The following is a 23402-nucleotide window of genomic DNA, read 5'->3' as shown; positions in this document are numbered from 1 at the left end:
GGTGATTGAATCAAAACATGAAGCTAGCCTCTGAGCTGAAGAGAAGAGTTTATGATGAATCCAAGGCCTATTATAAGAATTATTCATCCAGCTAATGACATTGGCAGAATCAGATTCGATAATAATATGTTTATGATGTAAGAAGCAGTTAGAGGCTGACAATTCGATAGCTTTGACTACTGCTCTCAGCTCAGCTACATTAGAGTCTAAGATCCCAATCGGCATAGAAAAAATACCTAAAAGTATTCCATGATGATTCCGCAAAACACCACCTATTCCGGAGGGGCCAGGTTTTCCGATAGAGGATCCATCAACATTCCATTTGAATCTATTCGTCATAGGGGGAGACCACATAATACCAATCCTCAACTTTTGAGAATTAGTCCACCGAACCAGACCTTCAGCAGATCGAAGCAAATCTGAGGAGGAGTAGGGAAAATCCGGTTCAATAGCCTTTAACCATAAGCAAAGCCGAGTAACAATAAGGAAGAACAAAGTATCATAATCTGGGATCTTCTGCTTAAATATTACATCATTGCGAAGAAGCCACATAGACCATGTCGCAGAAAAGAACACCATCACCCATACTTTTTTCTGAAATTTGCCATAAACCAAAGAGTCCCACTGAGAGAAGAGATTTGCCAAGTTCCTTGGACAACACCAAGCTAAGCCCCACCAATTGATGATTTTAGACCAAATGAGCCAGTGCTTGTAGCAATGAATAAAAAGGTGGTCGACCATTTCTTCCTCAGCCAAGCAGATCGGACAGATTGCAGCTGAGATATCCAGTATGCCTCTTTTAACTAACATGCTGCGGGTGTTGATTTTGTTGATGATGGCCATCCAGCAAAAAACCTCTACTTTAGGTGGGACGAGACCTCTCCAAATCCCCTTAAAGGAGAAGACAGTGTTCAATGGAGAACTAGGAGATAAAAGCCCACATAGAGATTTAACCGAGTATCTTCCTGTGTTATTGGCTTTCCAGACAAGCCGATCCTCTGCTTCTTTGTCCAGTTGCATTCTTGACAGAATAGCGTACATTTGAGTAAGAAGTCCAGTATTCCGGCCTCTCAAATCTCTGATCCAGGAGAAAACCCAGCACCATGCATGACCATCAATCTATGAAGTTAATTTATTCATTAAAAAATATTTTTAACTTAAATATTTCTATAATATATATTTTAAAATAATAATCGAATTATAACATCATAAATCTTTCAAGTATCACTATCATTATTATAATTTTTCAATCATATTAAAATATATTACAAATTCAAATTAATAATATAAAATATATTTATATATAAAAGATAGAATAACAAAAATATGTTCCTAGTTTGTACTGGATACAGTCTATGATGATGTGTTGAATTTCTTGAGCTTAATGAAATTTGATGATGTTAATTATTAAAAAGAAAGAAACTAAATAGAAAATAAAAGGAAAATTGTTTTGTATGGATAAAGCTGCTTTTGAATAATGAGATTTTTGAAATTTGAAGACACGGACGACATAGAGGAAACTAACATTGTTAACATTTTGCAGGGAAAGCTCGAGCCTTTTGTCAAGGATGCCGACAACATTTCTATCTAATTAAATATAACCATATACATGTTTATAAGAAAATATTATAAATAAAAATTATGAATATAAAACATATTGATATATAGATAGAATAATAAAAATATTTTCCTGGAAATAGGCCATGACGACGTGTTCATTTTCTTTTCATTTTAATGAAATCTGATGATGTTATGAAAAAATATATATATATACTAGAAGAAAAGAAGCGGAGAATTACTCGACCACTTATTTCTAGGCCATGAACAGATTGGCCATGAATAAAATCCGTAAGTGGGTTATACCTAACTAGAAATCTGTGTCATCTGGGCTATTTCAATTGCGAATACAAAATAATAATAAATTATCCCTGAAAACTTATTTAATAATATCTCTAAAAGATTAATCTCCTAGTTATATTGCCGATGGAGAATAATTTGTTCAGAAATAAGATCAGGAAAACAAGTTATATTGCCTTAGGAGGGAGATTAATTTATTCAGAAATATGATCAGGAAAACAAGAAATGAAAGGAACAGCCATTGCTTAGGATTTTAAGTACACTGAAATCATAAAAAGAAAGGAAAATACAAAGGGATTAAATATTTATCGCAATTGAAGGATAGAGCACACCGTCTGTATGAAAGTAAGGATAAGGAGAAAAGAAGCAGCAGCAGCAACAGAGATGCCAGTCCATGGATTGTTGAAATAAACCTGCTTCAAGGTTGCCTTCCACTTTTGCCAAGTCTTGCTGCAATGTAAATTCAGCTCTTCGCAGACACCCCAAAGAAAATTATTAGTATAGCAAAGATTTTCTTTCTTTTTAAATATAAATGTAAATTCTTGCTGGATGCTGTCTTCATTATTATGGTTTTACTGAACTACAACTACCACATTTTCTATTGCCCATTTAAGTTAGCTGACGTAATGTTTGATATGTGCTCAAGAAGTTACTGAGCTTAACCATGGTCTGACTGGGTAAAAGAGGACAGTTGGGAAATAATCAATTCCTCGAGAGTCCTACATTTCGTTGACTTCCTAGGAAAGTGTGAGCAAAGTCCTTTATTTATAGAAAATGATTCCTACTTAAAACTTATCTAACTAATAAAACTTATCTAGTATTAAGATTTATAAAAGATAAAATACTAATTAAATCTCATAATGGTTGGACTTTGCAAGGCATTTCATGAGTTTACGACCAACAAATCAATTACATACCTTTATGCATATATTTAAAATACTTGGCTCAATAGTCATGATGTAAGGGTAACAGTTCAAATTTTTATTGATATACTTTGGTTGAGAATTCAATCACCTCAATGAAAGAGTTATTTGATTCAATCACCTTAATAAAAGAGTTGTTTGATTCACTTGTTATTCTGCAATGTCAAAATATTGTTTGTAAATAAATATCAAATCATTTTTGAAATAACAAGTTTGATTTTTCAAGATTCTACTAGGGGAAAAGTTTTTGATAAAAATAAATAAATTAAGTATATGAGATCATGTAAAGGTGCAAAGGTGTATTTGTTAGTTCTTATAGGAAATTTCTTTTAAGATTTATGACAATGTAAATCAAAGAAAGATACACAATTGAAGGACAAACTTATTATTTTATTGAGACTTTAGAAAAGAAGTTTAACAACAAATATCTTATGCCAACATCTTGAGTTATGATTCCTAGCAAGGTAATACATGAAAAAGACTAAACACCCAACTATTTTTGATTGAAATTTTCTAGAATCTCTCAATCATTCTTCTTATATGAACTCATCGATAGGGGTCTCTTTTCAATAATTAATTGGGATCATGTGTAGATCATTCTTGGTCTAATGACCCCATAGTTTTATTTTCAAGATAGTTGATTTCTAGAAGCTGGTGTGCAGATGTCAATTACAGGAAGGGTGGATGTTCTTTGTAGTTTTTTCTCTTACCTTTGTCACCACCTCCAGTATTGTGAATCTCAGTTTTTTTTTTTCCAGTGAAACCGTTACTCTTAGTCGAGTCATCAACAATCTTATCTAACTCAATAACTTGTTCAATCCTCTCCGTTATAACAACCATCTCTATTATGTGGCTCACAATAACTGCTAGTTTTAGCATCAACAAATCACAAATTACAACACTTTCAAATTTTTCTTTAAATCTTTCATGAAATAAAAAAGGAACTCAAGTGCTAGCTCAACCCTACTGAAAAAGATAAGAAGAATCATAGAGAACATAACTGAAATTACAAGAGATCCCAGTTAGTACAAGCTTAAGTTAAGCTAGCATTGGAAATAGCTTTTTGAAGGATCAGGGCATTCTGAAGTCTGTACTTAACACTGTGCATAATCCAACTAGAAAAATCATTCATGTTTATGCTTTCATTCGAGTGAACTATCCTAGTTCTTGAAAGCCTTTGAACTAAGTCCAAGGACCAATATCACACATCTAAAGCGATCGATTATACTGATGTATTTCATACCGATATATCAATCAGAACACAAACTATAGCATAAAACAATTACATAGTTGAGTTCCAGGCCATCAAATTCTGGTTCCTCGCTAAGAAACACTTAAAACCCAGTAATGGAAACATTGACAAATCAAAACATCAAATCTTTCAAATTCAAACCAATCGTTTCATCTAAGGAGAAAATTTAGGTGCAGTAGGATACCTCTTTGTGAGTTGCTGCTTAACATGGGGCGGCTGAGTAGGATGGTGAAGAGACTGTCTTCAAGACTGGAGACCTTGAAAATTCTCTAGCTTTTGCAGAGAGGAGGAGAGACTGCATAGTTTAGAAACCAAAGAAGTATTCTACTGAAGTCAACGGTTGCTCTGCCATGCAACGGGTGGTTTTTCCCCACCTTGTGGAGATTTCTTGGACTAACTTCCCTGGGTAACCCAGCCCATTATGAAATTTTGATTTTAGATTTTGTTTTGAAAAATAAAGATAATAATTTTAAATTTTCCATTTTTTATTATGAAATCATAAGGGTGCATTTGTCTTGTCAAGACAAAGAAAAGGGCATATTTATATTACTTTTAACAAATTAAAAACCAAAACATTTGGATTGAGAGTTAAAATTTTAAATTCATTTATTTTATTTTCAAGATTTTAAAATTAACTCTATAAAGAATTAAACAAAATCAATATAATTATGGTATTAATCTCAACAAAAAAAATATTAATTTTTAAAGAAACTAAACCTTATATAAGTTATGCATCACATTAAACTAGAAGAAACTCATCAAAACCTATAATATCTTAACAGTTTAAAAAATAATATAGTAAAAACAATAAAGATAGCACCCCACATCACAAATTAGCCTCCTTGAGCCAGTAAATTCAACCAATTAAATAACATAGTAAAAACAATACAGATCTGAGCATGTCTATTAATCAACATACTAAGATGCTGTTCCGCATATATAAACGTTTGGTTAAAAAAAAATTACGGTTCAATGTTGGTAGGACCCAAAAAAAAATATAATTGTGCCGCAGGTTTTGTTCATGTGAATAGTTTCCTTTAAAAAAAAAAACCAATGCAATTAATTGTTTTTTTTTTTTTTTAAGTTAGGGCAGTTAATTGTATTTTTTTTCTTTTTTTTAGAAAAATCAGTGTAGTGAATTTTTTTTTTTAAATAGTTTAAGGTAAATTAAATTTACTCGTACTGTAATTTCAATTTTATTCCTGATAATATTTTATCTAATTTTATTACAAGCTCAAAAAATAATGAAAACTGTAGTTCTTGTCAGATGAATTTTGTATGTAATGAAATTATAGATAATTTAATGAAACAATAAAAAAAATTATATAAAGTATGATTTATTTCATGATGTAATAACAATAGTTAAATCTACAATATTTAAATTATAAATTATAAATATTAATATATATTTTTTAAAATTATTTTATAACTTCAATTTCAAAAGCATTCTTAACGAAACACATTAAACTATTTTTAATTCAACCTCAATTTTAACCACAGTTTTAACCAAATATCTATTTTTCCAACTAAATCTCAACTAAAAATATATTTTATAAAATAATATTTTTTTAAATCACAATCACAATAACTACTACTGTAATACCAAATACACATAATGTATAGCACGCAAGTTGGTATCCTCAAACAACCCGACAAGATACGCCTCTGCCGCCTCTTGAAGGGCAGCCACTGCGCTGCTTTGGAACCTCAAATCTGTCTTGAAATCTTGGGCTATTTCCCTCACCAGCCTTTGAAATGGAAGTTTCCTTATCAACAGCTCAGTGCTCTTCTGGTACTTCCTGATTTCTCTCAACGCCACTGTTCCTGGCCTGAAACGGTGGTGCTTCTTCACTCCTCCGGTGGCTGGAGCTGACTTCCTGGCTGCCTTCGTGGCTAGCTGCTTCCTTGGGGCTTCCCCCCCAGTGAACTTTCATGCTGTTTCCCCTCTAATTAATGTTGCTTTTTCATTTTTATATATTTTTTTATATTTTTGTGTAATTATTTTTTTTAACATTTAATTTGCCGTGTAATCTTATCGTTCTATTTTAGTTTTTTTTTTAATATTAATTTTGTAATCACCTTCAATTTATTTTCTTTGAATTTATCTTAATCTCATGACGTAGATCACCGATTTTGCATGTCATTTTTATAATTGTTTTGTTTTTGTTTGATTTTTCAAGATATTATTCCAATTCATCTATAAATTTTTTTTTTTCATTTTATACGAGTTAACTTTATTTTTTAAAATAAAAATATTTATTTTTAAATAATATTGTTGATTTGTTGGGTCTTGCATAATATTTTTTAGGGAGTGAGTTTATTCAATCAATTTCATTTATATTTATTTTTAAATCATGTGCTTTGTCGCACCCGACATCGCGGCGACCCACAAAATAATTCTATTGAATTATGGAAAAAGAACATATTTCTGGCATCTGGTTCTTTTAGGGGAAAAGGTCTTGTTTAAGGAGTCGTCACCTAGTATTATGGTCACTAGAAACCCTAACTGGTCAACAGAGATTCTATGGCTCGGGATTGGTTACCTAAAAGGGAAGATATTATCACCACTTAAACGTTCTGCCTAAGGCAAACTGTATTGCTGATTTTGTCTTAAATTCCTAAATGTTTATTAGTTTATGCTATGATGATTTGTTTATAATATTCCTGACTCTGGCGCTAGTGAATATTCGAGCTCGAATAATTCCAACTCTGGCGTTGGTAAAAATTCGTAGCTAAGAAAAAAAAAGATCAATATTTTTTATTTCCTACTCTAGCATCCGTGAATAAATAAATAAAAACAATTTTTTTTTTTGCATGCACATATTTTTTTTTATTTTTCTAGCTAAATAAAATAAAATACAACGAATAAAAATAATATAAATTTAAACCGGTATTTTTATTCCTGACTCTGGCGTCAGTGAATAAACCAATAAATTTACATTATTTTTATTTATGCATACACATTTTTTATTTTTCTCATGGACCCAGCTCAGCCTATGAGGACTGGACTGGACTGGGCGGGACCCAGCCGGCCTAGCCTGGTCACTGGCCCAAGCCAGTAACCCGGCTGGGCCACATGAAGCACGCGTGAACCAAATCACGCGTGCATGAGCAGCTAATTTTAAAAACAGAAGGCGATAATTAATTAACGAAAAGCAAGGGGAACAAAGCAAAAGACTTACCTGGTTCTTTTGCAGATAATTCGCGCGAGAATGCTGAGGGAGACGCTCCTGCTTTCAAATTTTCTCTTGCTCCATCTGCTTGTCTCTCACGTTTTATTTCCCTCCTATATTCCTTTTTGTATGTTCCCTCTCTCGGTCTTTATCCTCTTCCCCTGTCTTCTTTATCCTTCTATTCTCTCCTCCCTTTTTACGTTGTGCATGGTCTGTTTCCTATACTTTTTCTCTGGCTTTTTCGTGCTCTCTGTTTTCTTCTTTCTATCCTCCGTTCTGCCCCTTTCGGTTCTATGATTCCTCTGCTGTGGCCAGAGAATGGCCTTTCTTCACGCGTTCGTGCCTCATGATCGTGAGGCATGAACGCCTCTGTTTCTGTGAGAAGAAACAGGGGCAGAAAACTTGCTCCCCTTTGTATAGTTTCTGTTCTTGCGTCTTGTTGTTTTCCCGGTGTTACTTCCTCTCTGGAAGCAGAGAAACGGAGACGTGATGGAGGACTGGTGGGCTAGCTGCTTTCTTCCTCCGCTGCTCGTGGTCTCTCTCCGTTTCACTGGTTTTTTTTTTGTGTCCGGGTTTAGCCTCTCCCTCTCTTTCGGTTCTGCTCCTTTCCCCCCCGCTCGTGACTCTTTTTCTTTAGCTTCCTCTGTTTCTTTGGGAAGAAACAGAGGAACGAAAGTTTGCTCGTGGCTCTCTTCTCGTCTCTGTATTATGTCTGTCCGGAGGGGAAAGGGGTGGCGCAACCGGAGACGAGGTTGGCGCTCCTGTGTTGGCTGGCTAGCGCGCCTCACCGTTTTTGTCTCTCCCTCTCAGCTCTGTGATTCCCTCTTTTCTGCCGTTTGTGGCTCTGTTTTTGTCTCTCCCTCTCAGCCCCTCGGTTCTGTCTTTCACTTGGGTCTTTTCGGTTCTGCCCCCTTCGTGCATGGCCTATCTCTAGCTTTTATATAGCCAGAGAATGCCATGCGGTCACCTCTAAATAATGAGGTGACCGACCGTTTGCAGAAATAATGAGGGACTGAGGATCGTGCAGTGTCCGTTTCTGGTTTTGAAGAAGACGAACAGTGTCTCTTGAAACGGCGCTGTCTGTGAAATGTGGCCATTTTACATTTTGACCCGTGCAGTTTCGAGTCTTGTAATTAAGCCCCTGGTTTAAATTGTAATTTCCACTGCATTTTGGCACCTTTTACAAGTTAGTCCTTGGACTTTGATCTGCTGCAATCGTGCCCCCAATCAACCCCAAACTTTGCTATTTGGTCAATTAAGTCCCTGATTTCATTAATTTAAGTAAATCCAAGTCCAATTAAGTCTCAAAACTTATCAATTCTCCAATTAAACCCTTAATTGGATTAATTAAATTAATTTCAAGCTTAATTAAGTCTCAAAACTTATTAATTCTCCAATTAAATCCTTGATTGGATGAATTAAATTAATTTCAAGCTTAATTAAGTCTAAAAACTTATCAATTCTCCAATTAAACCCTTAATTGGATTAAATAAATTAATTCCAAGCTTAATTCGATTAATTTCAAAGTTTAATTAAACCCCAAAACTTCCAATCATATTGCCCTTAATGCAAATTTTAATTCATTCTTCATTCATTTCATTTTACTTGTTTTTTCATTATTATTATTATTATTATTTTCATCAATTTTTTTTATCCTTTTCAGTAAATAAAATAATAATAATAATTAAAAATAAAATGGTCAAAAATTGGGTTATGACATGCTTTTAAATTAAAATTTTTTTTATTGATTTAAATAAATAAATTCAATAAATCTCAAGATAAGCATGCCTGTAAAAAGCATAGAATAGAATAAAACAGTTTCAATTTCTAAGAGACAATGAGAACAAATTATACAGTCTTCATTGCTTGGAATTTCTACTGAAACAACTTTGTCATTTAGAAGAAAAGTACAAGGAAGAAAAGTACAAGGAAGAAAACTTGAAGTATAGAGCAGACGGATTGTATGACAGTCAGAATGAGAAGAATAACAGCTCCTGAGACAGAGATTGCTGCCCATGGGGTATTGAAATAGTCTTGCTTTAAATTTGCCTTCCACTTGTTCCATGGCCTTCCGCAAAATGCTTTCAGATCTTTAATGAGACCTGTAAAGAGAAAATGATTTGACAGTAGATTTTCTATGTTGAGATTGTAAAATAGTTTTACCACTTCCTCATTAGACAGTAGCCAGTTATCTACAATACGATTTTCAACAAGTATTTCCACATCCTTACTGGCACGGAGAAAGAGACCCATCAAACAGATATAGTCACCAACATAATCATTGTCCAGGCCATGGCACTGCTCAAAGGCTTGCAAATTCCTGATTATGATTTCTGACTCGTCAACTAACTTTAATAGTGGGATTTCTAGTCTCCCTTTATTTCTATCGAATTTTATGTCAAGAAGATGTTTGCTTGAACTCAACACAAACTTGACCCCCGCTTGGTGGAGCTCCTTTACACTGGGTACGGTTAGAACCTCGAGTTTCACTATAAGATTTCACAGTTTTACCGACGGAAATATTCCGTCGGTGTGTGATAGAACGTTCGTCGGTAAAGTATTTACCGACTATATTACCGACGGAATACTCCCGTCGGAATACCTTTTGTCGGTGATTCCACATTCCGTCGCTATATCGGTCGGTAATACAAAAAAAACATTTACCGACGTTTTTACCGACGGACCGTGCGCGCCAAAAAAAAAAGTTTCCCGCTTGGAATATACCGACGGAATATTTTCCGTCGGTGTTATGTAAATACCGACGGACTATATCCGTCGGCAAAAGTGTCGGTGATATTTCATACCGATCGAATAAATCCGTCTGTAAATTCGTTGGTATTTTTATACCGATGGATTATTTCCGTCGGTGATGGGATGGAATACCGCAGACACTGTCCAATGCCGACGGATTATTTCCGTCGGTGAATATGTCGGTGATGGGTGTCCAATGCCGACGGATTTTTTCCGTCGGTAAATCCCTGTGTAACTTTTTTTTTTAATTATTTAGAAAAAATAATATAAATTAATAGTAATACAAACCAATTATGCAAATAAAATTTATATTAAGCAACAAAAACTCAAAGTTAAATAATATTCATTACAAAATGAATGTGTTTTAAAAAAAAACAATTAATATAAAGGTGGAGGAGGAGGAGGAGGAGGAGGAGGGTGGGGGTTAGGCGGCCAAAAAGGATTAGGCGCACATGTTCCACCTTGTGTCATGTTCATGACCATTTGACGAAGCTCTTCATAGGCCGCTCTTTGTTGTTCAGACTCTGCTCTACGTTGTTCGTCCGCCAATCTGTGTTGTTCGTTCGCCAATCTTTGCTCTTCTTTGAGTTGTGTGTACGCCTCTGATAGGTGGTCGCACCTTTGCTGCAAGGCCACAAACTCCTTAGATTGGGAGCTCGATACAGATTGGGAGCTCCCACCGGTTGAAGCAGTACCGGTCGACCGCAACTTGGCAGCGGTAGTGTTGGAGAGCCCGTAAACCCGATTTTTATCAGGTCCACCTGACGATCCAGCCTCCATCTACAAATCCGGATCGAATTCCGGATGGGTCGAAGGATCATCCCCGTATCTCTCCCTCAACCGATTATTATAGGTCTCCTGAAAAAAAAAAAATAATCATATTCAATTCAATAAACATGATAATAACTTATAAAATAAAATGGTTGAACAAACACACCACAAACTGTTGAGCACGGTTGTCAACGAACTGTTGCGTCCCCTTTTGGCGGTCATGACTCCGCACGTGCGTCTCCACAAACAGCTTCATAGGGCTCGGCTCACGTCCAAGAGACGTAGCCTATATATAATGAAACAAATGTATTAACAACAAATTAATTGAACGATATATTTCATTTAAATTAATCTTACCATCCGTTTCGCATGTGCAGCAAACGGAACGGAGCCGCCGGTGTGCGTTGTAACCGAGCCATGAATTTGCCGATTCCGGTTGCCGGCACCGGACTGTGAGCGTCGAGTGAACCGCTCAGACGTCACGTGCTGAAGATAGTGCGGCCATATATCTTCCGGGATGTATATTGGTTTGAAATCCCTCCAAACCGCAATATCGTTCCAGCCTTGTAACCCCTTATCCCTCGCTGTTGTTTTTGCTTTTTTCTGGGCGTCATACCAAAAATCACGCAACCTAATTCACGCACGAAAAAAATTACATTTCAAAACATAAATAATTATATAAAAAAAAGTCGTATTGTTTTCGATGTTACCTAATTGCTGCGTGATTTTCCTACACCCTCCTCACAACACTGCCATGTTCATCGTCCCAGCAGAATCGATGCTGTATATAAAAAAATAATCTTTTAAAATGTTAATAAATTATTTACAATTATAACTTGAATTTATTAGAAATAAGCTGAAAATTATATATTAACACGAACCTCAAATCTACGAAACCATGCATTGATTTGAGGCATCCATTCAGGATGTCTGGATATCTGACTCCATTGAAACAATGGAATCTCCATCGACGCTTTAAATGCCGATGATATTAATTGGGCGGCCTCAATGTTTGTGAACCTGAAAAGAAATGAAATTAATTTGTGATTACTTCATAAATTATGTTTTAAATTTGTTTTTTTTATATAAAAAAAACTAAAACATTAACAAACTTACATTGAAAGATCGTCCTTCCACTGTGCCTCGAACTGGCGGGTAAATTGATTCCGCTTCGAAGGCATGCCGCGTCTGCGATGTGAAACATCGCTGGAAGAGGCAGCATCGGTTGACGGCGCAGGTGGTGTAGGTGCCTCTTCTTGAGAGGCACATAAGAAAACATCATCATCGCTGCTAGACGAACTTGATTCGACTAGACGACCAGCTCTGGTTTTCATTTTGCGCATCTAAACAATTTTATATTAATAATTGTATAATAAAATTCAAAAGTTAAAAAAAAATCGGCAGCACCTCCCCTATACTGGATACTACCCAAATCCACAAACCTGCAAATATTAACAATAGCCACAACCAATCGAACCAATCTATACTAATTATTCTAACATATTCAACTATTAATCCTTACAATTCAATAAATTCAAAACAATACAAAATATGACAAAAAATATATTCAATAAATTCAACAAATTATAATTCAACAAATTAATCATTACAATTCAACATTAACAATTATAATTCAAAAAATTCAAAAAATATTCAAATATTCAACTTTAACTAATTCTAAGTTAAATTAACTAATAACAATTCTAACAACACAACAACAAAAAATATTCAATAAATTCAACAATTAAATTCACAAATATTCAACAAATTCAAAAATTATTCAAAAAATATTCAAATATTCAACTTTAACTAATTCTAAGTTAAATTAACTAATAACAATTCTAACAACACACAACAACAAAAAATATTCAATAAATTCAACAATTAAATTCACAAATATTCAACAAATTCAAAAATTATTCAAAAAATATTCAAATATTCAACTTTAACTAATTCTAAGTTAAATTAACTAATAACAATTCTAACAACACAACAACAAAAAATATTCAATAAATTCAACAATTAAATTCACAAATATTCAACAAATTCAAAAATTATTCAAAAAAATTCAAATGTTCAACTTTAACTAATTCTAAGTTAAATTAACTAATAACAATTCTAACAACACAACAACAAAAAATATTCAATAAATTCAACAATTAAATTCAATTATTCAACAATTAAATTCACAAATATTCAACAAATTCAAAAAATATTCAAATATTCAACTTTAACTAATTCTAAGTTAAATTAACTAATAACAATTCTAACAACACAACAACAAAAAATATTCAATAAATTCAACAATTAAATTCAATTATTCAACAATTAAATTCATAAATATTCAACAAATTCAAAAAATATTCAAAAAATTAAAAAAAAAAAGGAACGAAATATACATACCTTAATAATGTGTCAAATTCAAAACTTTATCTACATTGCAACAAAAAACACCAACACAACAAAAATAAAAACAACTAAAAATAAAATAAAATAAAATAAATTAGAAAAAAAACACATACCTTTTAATATAATGAAGATTTACAACACCAAATCTTGCTAGAGATTAAAGGTGAAAGTGTTTAAGGATTGAGGTGAAAAAAATGAAAAATCTAAGGTGAAAAACGGAGGAGAAGCGAAGCGGCGGAGAGAAGAAGAAAAAATGAGGCGAAGCGGCGGGGCTGGAACTTATAGGTCAATTTTACCGACGGAATCACCGACGGACTTCACCTCCGTCGGTAAAAGGGTAAAATTCCGTCGGTAACAGGTAAAAATTCCGTCGGTATTTTTCGAATTTCGCTCCGAATTTTTAAAAGCCCTCCAAATTTTTCGTAGTCCGTCGGTGATTCCGTCGGTAATCTGACAAGTTCAGAGGCGCAATTAACGCACTTTGGAAAACGCGCGGTCCGTCGGTAATTATGTCGGTAATATGTGTAACCGACAAATTACCGACGGACCTACTCCGTTGGTAATTAGGTGTTGGTGGCATTTGTTGTAAATATTTTCGAACTCTCTGTGAGGTACCGACGGATGATTATTCGTCGGTATGGACGTCGGTGATTGTGGCATTTTGTTGTAAATATTTTCGAACTCTCTGTGAGATACCGACGGATAAATATCCGTCGGTATGGACGTCGGTGATTGTGGCATTTTGTTGTAAATATTTTCGAACTCTCTGTGAGATACCGACGGATAATTATCCGTCGGTGTATGTGTCATCGGTGATTGTGGCATTTTGTTGTAAATATTTTCGAACTCTCTGTGAGATACCGACGGACTAGAATCCGTCGGTGTATGTGTCGGTGAAGCCGTCGGTAATGTCGTCGGTGGTGGTGGCATTTCGCGTAATTAATTTCGAACTCTCTGTGAGATACCGACGGATCACTATCCGTCGGTAAGATTGCATGATGCAGGAAAGGTTGTCTTTGTATTGCCTGTTTACCTTCCTGCAGAAACTTAACTGATAAACTGTCCATCACATAAACACAATAACCACATTGCTTAAACAGTAAATATTTTGTTTTACAAAATACATCATCAATAATCTAAATTACATGAGACAAATGTTTTTACATAGGGCTTCATTTTCATAATTAGTCGGAATTTTCTTCTTCTTCCTCGTCAATTGAATTGTCATCATCTTCATCGCAATCTTCAATATGGATATCATCTTCTTCATCGACATTTGCTTGTCCGCTAGAGCTAAGAACAACATTCAACTCCTCTCCGTCAATATCAACAAGACTATCATCGAGAACTCGAAAATTTGAATTTTTCTTCCAATTCAATCGAAGGAGCAACTCGATATGGTTCAACCAACTCACAAACTTGAAAGACTTCATCTCGCATTAGGTTCTTCTTCTACGATTGGACATTGATTGACATTATCTTGATTCATTCCCATTGCATCCATAACCATGTTTCTGTAAGGATTAGTGTTGTCATTTGCCGCTTCATGCACGTTGCTAGCACTAGAAGTTGACCCAACCACCGTTTCTCCCATTCTCCTATTACTAACAAATACCTCTCCATGTGCATACCAACACTCGTAATCCTCCACAAACCCTTTGTGTAGAAGATGCATCATTACAACATCTGGATGCAGATATTTTTTATTTTGACACTTTCTGCATGGACACCTAATACCGCCTCTAGTAAAATTTCTGGGAATAGATGTTGCGAAATTAATAAAACCCTGAACCCCGTTACAATAATCCATCCTCCGCAATCCTTGGGGTGAATCTAGATACATCAATGAACGATCATCCATGACTTCTATCGAACCTCTATAAAAAGGACCCATTAATTAAGCAAGCTCTTAATTATTTCAAAACACAACATGTAATTCGGTAATTCTACAAATTAAGTTTTAACAATTTTCAAACAAATACAATCTTACAAAATCTAAAACAAACCATAACAAGTATAAAATTATACATTCATATACTACAAGTTTGTTTGAGAAATAACAATAAAACATGTACATCTACTAAAAAAAAATAATATATATACTAAAAAAACAATAAAATTAACATTTAAATGTTAAAATTTTAAAAGATAGAATTACTTACAAAAAATGATAAAATCCGTCGGTAAATCAGAACACGGATGCTGTGACCACAAAACAAATAGAACTTGTTGTGCTGAGATGAGAAAGATTTTTGTTTTGGGGCGAGGGGGGGCTGGTTATTTTGCAGATGGGGAGGGTTAGGATTAGGAAGAAGAAGGAGAAATGGGGGAGGAGAGTATCGGCAGAGTGGCCATATATTCACTTTTGCCGACGGAATTACCGACGGTTTGTATTCCGTCGGTTAATCCGTCGGCAAAAACCGTCGGTAATTCTGACGGGCAATCGACACGTCACCGCACGGACCTGCTATTCAAATCCCTCGGTGATTCCGTCGGTATTTTTAACGGTGCACCGGTCACGTCACCGGTACGGATCTGGCATTCCAAATCCGTCGGTGATTCCGTCGGTATTGTTTGACGGTGAACAGGTCCCATCACGCGTACGGGCCCCAGTTTTTAATTCCGTCGGAAAAATCACCCGCCAAAACCCCCGCGCCACTGCCCGCCCTTTTTTCATTAATTCTGAATTTTCGGTCGGTAATTCGGTCGGTAATTACCGACGGCCTATGTCCGTCGGTAATTACCGACCTAATTACCAACGAATATTTTCCGTCGGTGATTTCGGCCGAAAATTACCGACAAAAAAAATTCCGTCGGTATGTCCGTTGGTATTTAGTGAATTTCTGGTAGTGTTTCTCTTTCGGGTTCTGTTTAGTTGGCTGATGATAAATTGAAAGAAAGTCAACCAAATGTTTGACTTGGGAGAAATCTACTTTCCCCAAAATGTTCCCTACTGCCCATGAGGCGAATGCATCTGTAAAGAACGAATGAGTAAGCTCAATCAGTGTAGGTTTTGGAGGATTGCCGAATATAGTGGATAGTCTAGACAACTCCTCGAGGATGAAGAACGGGAACTGATTTTCAAGCAAACAGATATCAGCCTTTACATCAAACCTCTTGTATGGAGGATAGAAAATGCTGTCTCTGCTTCCTCTGAGTTCTCTGTACTTCAGCAAAAACATAATGACGAAGGCAGCATCCATTAATATCATTTTTATGAAGTCTTCGCTATCAAACTCAATGGTTTCGGCATAGCAATTACGCAATCTTGTTTCCTTCTCCTTGATCAATTCAATAAAACGCTCTACACTTACCTCGCTCTGGGCATGGAATTCTTGCAGGTACATTCTTTTGTGGTCTTCCATGGCTTTTAGCTTCTCTTTACCATGGTGAATTGGGCCTATGAAGACCAATCGAGGTGTGTAGGCCTTTTCGTTCAACTCGCGCAATGGCTCCGGAACTTTATATATACAACACGTGTCGGAGAAAGCATATGAGGATTTCCAGCTCGGCCTTCACAGATTTGGCTAATGTCTCGATATCAAGCGAAACTTGATGACTCGGCTCATCATCAGTGCTTGATATTCCAACAGTTTTCATCCTGTGACAGAACTGAGATGATAGCTAGTATTAGAACAAAACTAGCAGATCAAAAAAATTGTTACCACTGAGAAAACAAATTCAATTACGAAACCCAAAAAAGAGATGAAACTTCCAGCCTTAAGTTTGCCTTCACTAGCAACAATTTAATATATATGGGACCACATGAGTGATACAAATTAATTAAGTGATGTATTAAATTTCTTTAATTAAAATTATTAACGACGTGCCTTGTTCCACATAATTTGTATCAAATGATATAAATTAATTAATGACCTTATATTGTTTCATATGAAATTTGCTTAATAAATTGTATATTTGTGTTTAGAAAAAATTGATATTTTATCATTAAAAAAAATGATAAAGAAATGTGCAAATAATTTTTCATGTAGTATTATTTTGAATAAAAAAAACATGATGCCTATCATAAAAAACCCCGTTTATTTGCTGGAAAGTAGTTTCCTTTTGGAAAGTGAATTCCGAGAAAAGTAAATTTCGAGAAAGTATTTTCCGATATTTGATAGTATAATGGAAAATAAGTTGGAAAACACTTTCCAGTGTTTGGTTATGTTATGGAAAATGAGCTGAAAAATAAATTATTAATATTTTATTTTTCTCAATTTTATTAAAATAATGAGAACAAATCTTACAAATTAAAAAGTTGAATGAAAATGAAATTGAAAAAAAAATATAATTTCATAAATTATCTCAAATAAAATAAATAATAGAGTTCAAATCTAATTTTTTTTTTAAAATAAAAGATGAAGAAATTAAAATAATAATAATCAATATTTCATAAATTATTTCAAATAAAATAATTAACAATCAAAAGAATGAGGACCAAATTTTATAGATAAAAAATTTCAATAAAAAAATGATAAGGAAAAAGCAAATAACAATTATAAAAATAAGGACCAAAGTTGATATAAAAATAAAATTTTAAGAGATGAAATTAAAAAATAAATATTGGAAACAGAACATATATAGCAATCAAAAATTTGAAGATCAAATTTGATATAATCAGCAAATAATGACATTTCTAAATTTTTCACAATTTCCAGAAAGTGTTTCTCTCTAAATTTTTTAGGAAAACACTTTCCTGAAAACCAAGCAAAATTTTCCTTTAACTGGAATGTGTTTTACGTTGACCAACTTTTCTAATGACAAACAAACACAGGAAAGTTTGGAAAGTGATTTTCTGGAAATCACTTTCCGGAAAACAAACACAGCTAAAAGGGAAAACACTTTTCTGAAAACCAAGTTAAATTTTTTTTTACTGAAAAGTGTTTTCCGTTGACCGAAAAGTGTTTTTCATTAACTAATTTTTTTAATGGCAAACAAACACAAAAATATTTGAAAAATAATTTTTTGAAAACTACTTTCTAATAAACAAACATGTACTTAAACTTATAAGCTCTCAACAACCGCAGTTTTAGAAGTTTAGCTCGTGTGCAAAGAGATGTTATCCTGGCTGCCTTCGTGGCTAGTTGTTTCTTAGGGCTTTCCCTCCGGTGGATTTTCTTGCGGTTTGCCTTGTGCCATTGAAATAAATGAATTGGGAAACTGGGGTTTAGGGTTTCTGTTTGTTTCTCGAGAAAACGAGGGAAAGCTTGAGATTTTAAAGTTTTTGATGGGTAGGGATAGGAGGTTCTGGCGATTTTTATAGGGGCAAGGCGAGAGGTGAAGGAGGAAGGAAGGAGACAGTGAAAAGGGATTTGAGCCGTTGATCGGTAAGCTAATGGAAAACTATAAATGTAATCCGAAGAAGGAAAAGGTGAAAGCAACATTAACTACTTTTTAGCATATTTAAAGACTATAATAAGCTCATCTTAATCATTCTTTTGACTACTTCTATGAATTAGGGGTGTTCAAAAAAACCGACCAACCGATTAAACCGAGAAAACCGAGAAAAAATTAACCGAAAAAACCGAACCGATAAAAAAAACCGAATAAACCGATTAAAAATTTTAAAAAACCACCCGGTCCGGTCCGGTTCCGGTTTTAAAAAGCTTAAACCAATTGAACCGGACCAAACCGAACCGGTTTAATTAAATCTAAAACAAAATAAATTTTCCCCAAAACCTTCCCTTTTCCCCAAAACCTTTCCACCCCACTCACCCTCCCCCTTCCCTTTTCCCCCTTCCAGCAACCCCATCCCTCCCTCCCTCCCCACTCTCTCTCCCTCCCAAAACCTTTCGAGCTGCTCACCCTCCCCTTTCCCCCTTCCCTTTCCAGCAACCCCATCCCTCCCTCCCCGCTCTCTCTCCCCCCTTCCTCTTTTCCAGTGGCCCTACCCCTCCCTCTCTCCCTCTTGTCTGTGCACAAGGCTTAAAGATAGATCCAGTGATTTTGATTGAATTGATTTCAACCGAAAAGCTTGGATTCAAAGTTTTCAACAAGGATTTTTTGAATGTGATTCGGACAAGTTTGTCTAGTGATTGTGATTCAGCCAAGTTTTATTTTATTTAATTAATTCCGGTTTCTAATGCTAAAAAACCGACCCGAACCGAACAAAATCGATTCGGTTTGAACCGGTTTTCGGTTCGGTTCGGTTTATATTAACAAGAAATGGTATTTTCCGGTTCGGTTGAATTTTTATGTTAAAACCGGACCGAACCGGACCGTGAACACCCCTACTATGAATATATACATCCTTCCATGTGGGGCCCTTTTATGATCTATGGAGATATGAATAATAATGGAGGGCCCATCATTCAAAAGTTTGGAAATCGTTTTTAGTGGGATTGGAAAGGAAAACTCATGAATATTTAATTATTTATTGATTCAACCAATTGATGGATTGGCAGGAAAAATAAATATCTCATAAATGTACGCATAAGGAAAATTCAGTGTTGTTATTATTTCATTAGGGCCCCTGAAATGAAACCACATCAATTTGATAAAGTCCGCGTCGAAAAGATTTACAAAGATGATGTTTTTTTATATATTTTAAAAATATTTAATTTTTTTTAAATTAATATTTTCATGAGTTTTTCTTTTCAACACCACTAAAAAAGATTTCCGTACTTTTGAATGATGGCCCTCCATTATCAATGATTCATGAGTTTTCCTTTTCAACACGACTAAAAAAGATTTCTTTAAACCTTTTGGCTCTTTTAAAATTTGGAGACCCTCCTCTTCTTTTGGGGAAGATTTGTGGGCCGCGGATTTTGAAGAAATCGACGGTTGTTAATGTCAGGAATCTAAGTTATGAAGGTAGCACAAGCAAGCAGGTTGTAAACCAAGAAAGTTATTGTGGAGAAGAAGGAAAATTGGGATGATTTGGATATTGATGTCATGGTCTTGATTGTTTTCTCTAATCAGGATGAGTAAAAAAAAACATATACCAGGACTGCACATGGAGATGCTGTCCGGTTACATGTATATAGAACGAGAGCACCGAACTGATACTTTCAGTATGAACAGTGTCTCTCAATACTTTTCAGGTTTTCTTGTTTTCCTTACCAGAATTAAGTTCCTGTTTAGCGTTTGGTACATAGCTTCAATCACTATCCTCTTTCTTGGGAGCCGCCAGGACTTTGTTTCTGTTCAGCGTTTGAGAAAAGCTAGCTATGATTTTGGAAAAGCATACTTTTACTTGCCTTCCATTGGTACATAGCAGTTGAAAAGTATAAACAATTCAAGGCAGTGGGGCTAGGGTCGCCCACTGTACACATTCTATGACTGACAAGGTTTTTTTTTTTTTTGGAGTTAAATATTTATTACTAATTTATTCAACACAAAATCCTGATTAGAGAAATGTTAGCGGGATCGCGATCCGCGTGCTTTGTTAGTAGTCAGTGGAAATGCTTTATTTGCGCTGGAACGTGATGGATTTTGTGTTTTTTGTTTTTGTTTTATAGTTTGCAAGATTTGCTACAAATTTATCAAAACCAACCGGGTTGGCGGCCGTTAATTTATAATCCAGTATAAGCTAAGTTTATTTTTAAATTGGATTAGGATTTGAGTCAGTCAAACCTGAGTAATTTAGTAATTCATTTACTAGTATAAATTAAAATTGAATAACCTAATTAATCTGAGTGATTAACCAGAAAGTTTGTCTTGTTGTTAACTTATTAAAAGAAAAGTTTAAGGCCTTTATATAATTCAGTACACATCAAGCATTTTTAGATGGAAATCACTAAATCAGGAGATATTGTGATTAATCAAAAAGTTGATGAAGTTGTTTTTGTAAACAAAAAATATCATCTCAATTTAAAATTATTTTAATCTCTTAAATAAGATTTAAAATATAATTTATATAATTATCTAATAAATTCTTCATTGCATGGAATTTATACTGAAACAACTTCTTCATTTGGAAGAACAAAACAAAGAAGAGAACAAGGATTATGGGTACAATTAATGCAACATGCGGTATGAAAGAATTGAAATTGCAGAAGCTAAACTACTTGAAGTATAGAGCAGACGGATTGTACGACAGTCAGAATGAGAAGAATAACAGCTCCTGAGACAGAGATTGCAGCCCATGGGGTATTGAAATAATTTTGCTCTAAATTTGCCTTCCACTTGTTCCATGGCCTTTCGCAGAATGCATTCAGATCTTTAATGAGACCTTTAAAGAGAAAAGTACGTCGCCGCACTAAATTTCCTTTCTTGAGATTGTTAAAGAGTTCTACCACTTCCTCAGAAGATGATAGCCAGTTATCTACAATACGATTTTCAACAAGTATTTCCACATCCTTACTGGCCCTGACAAAGCGACCCATCAAGAAGATATAGTCACCAACATAATCATATTTCAGGCGATGGCACTGCTCAAAGGCTTGCAAATTCCTGATTATGATTTCTGTTCTGTCTTTTAACTTTAATCGTGGGATTTCTAGTCTCCCTTTATTTCTATCGAATTTTATGTCAAGAAGATGTTTGCTTGAACTCAACACAAACTTGACCCCCGCTTGGTGGAGCTCCTTTACACTGGGTACGGGTAATACTTCAAGTTTATCTGTCGGGTTCTGTTTAGTTGGCTGATGATAAACTGAAAGAAAGTCAACCAAATGTTTGACTTCGGAGAAATATACTTTCCCCAAAATGTCCCCTACTGCCCATGAGTCGAATGCAACTGTAAAGAACCTATGAGTAAGCTCAATCAGTGTAGCTTTTGGAGAATTGCCGAATATAGGGGATAGTCCACACAACTCTTCGAGGATGAAGAACGGGAGCTGATTTTCAAGCAAACAGATATCAGCCTTTACATCAGACCTCTTGTTTGGAGGATAGAAAATGCTGTCTCTGCTACCACTGAATTCTATGTACTTGTACTTCAGCAAAAACATAATGACGAAGGCAGCATCCATTAATATCATTCTTATGAAGTATTCGCTACTAAACCTATTGGTCTCCGCATAGCAATGACGCAATCTCGTTTCCTTCTCCTTGATCAATTCAATAAAACCACTTACCTCGCTATGGGCAATGAATTCTTTCAGGTACATTCTTTTTTGGTCTTCCATGGCTTTTAGCTTCTCATTACCATGGTGAATTGGGCCTATGGAGACTACACGAGGCGTGTAGGCCTTTTCGTTCAGCTCGCGTAATCGCTCAGGAACTTTAAATATACAACATGTGCCGGCGAAAGGATTTGAGATTTGCAGCTCTTCCGTCACGGATTGGGCTAATCTATCAATATCATGCGAAACTTGATGACTCAGCTCATGATTAGTGCTTGATGGTCCACCAGATTCCATGTGACAGAACTGAGAAGATAGCTACTATTATAACAAAACAAGCAGATCAAAAAAATTGTTACCACAGCGAAAACAAATTCAATTACGAAACCCAAAAAAGAGATGAAACTTCCAGCCTTAAGTTTGCCTTCACTAGCAACAATTTAACCTGTATATATATATATATGGGACCACATGAGTGATACAAATTAAGTGATGTATTAAATTTCTTTAATTAAAATTATAAACGACGTGCCTTGTTCCGCATAATTTGTATCAAATGATAGAAATTAATTATTAAAACAATTAATTAATTTATATCGTTTCGTATAAAATTTGCTTAATAAGTTGTATATTTGTGCTTAGAAAAAATTGATATTTTATCATTACAAAAAAAAATGATAATGAAATGAGCAAATAATTTTGATAATTCCTCTTCAGAAAATTATTTTTCATGTAGTATTTTGAATAAAAAAAAAACATGATGCCTATCATAAAAAGCCAAATGGACAGAAACTTAAACTACTTACAAGCTCTCAACAACCGCAGTTTTAGAAGTTTAGCTCGTGTCCAAATTAAGAGATGTTTTCCTGGCTGCCTTCGTGGCTAGTTGTTCCTTAGGGCTTTCCCTCCGGTGGATTTTCTTTCTGTTTGCCTTGTGCCATTGAAATAAATGAATTGGTAAACTGGGGTTTCGGGTTTCTGTTTGTTTCTCGAGAAAACGAGGGAAAGCTAGAGATTTTAAGTTTTTGATGGGTAGGGATAGGAGGTTCTGGCGATTTTTATAGGGGCAAGGCGAGAGGTGAAGGAGACAGTTAAATGGGATTTGAGCCGTTGATCGGTAAGCTAATGGAAGACTATGAATGTAATCCGAAGAGGGGAAAGGTGAAAGTAATATTAACTACTTTTTAGCATATTTAAAGACTATAATAAGCTCATCATAATCATTATTTTGATTATCATGAATATATAAATCCAT

General features: G+C 34.8%; 1 protein-coding gene across 4 annotated transcripts; it reads right to left on the bottom strand.

The window, feature by feature from the left end:
- Positions 1 to 21030: 21030 nt before the first annotated feature.
- On the bottom strand, positions 21031 to 23402 carry LOC118028586 (UPF0481 protein At3g47200-like). 4 transcript variants are annotated; one of them, XM_073407994.1, is made up of 2 exons: positions 22954 to 23361; positions 21031 to 22465 (listed from the first exon to the last, which is right to left on the bottom strand). In XM_073407994.1, the coding sequence occupies exon 2, from the start codon at positions 22442 to 22444 to the stop codon at positions 21140 to 21142; it is 1305 nt and encodes a 434-aa protein (XP_073264095.1). In that variant the 5' UTR covers positions 22445 to 22465; positions 22954 to 23361; the 3' UTR covers positions 21031 to 21139. The 4 variants fall into 4 exon arrangements, 3 of the variants coding, with proteins under 3 accessions (XP_073264095.1, XP_034888129.1, XP_034888111.1); XM_035032238.2 differs by having other exon boundaries at positions 21031 to 22453; XM_035032220.2 differs by having other exon boundaries at positions 21031 to 22468; positions 22954 to 23360.

This window comes from Populus alba, chromosome 3 (genome assembly GCF_005239225.2).
Source record: "Populus alba chromosome 3, ASM523922v2, whole genome shotgun sequence".
NCBI classification, from domain to species: domain Eukaryota; kingdom Viridiplantae; phylum Streptophyta; class Magnoliopsida; order Malpighiales; family Salicaceae; genus Populus; species Populus alba.
This window is presented reverse-complemented; position numbering and strand designations above follow the sequence as displayed.

Excerpts from the sequence above, each read along its gene's own strand:
- LOC118028586 (XM_073407994.1), bottom strand. The coding sequence starts at position 22,444 with ATGGAATCTGGTGGACCATCAAGCACTAATCATGAGCTGAGTCATCAA.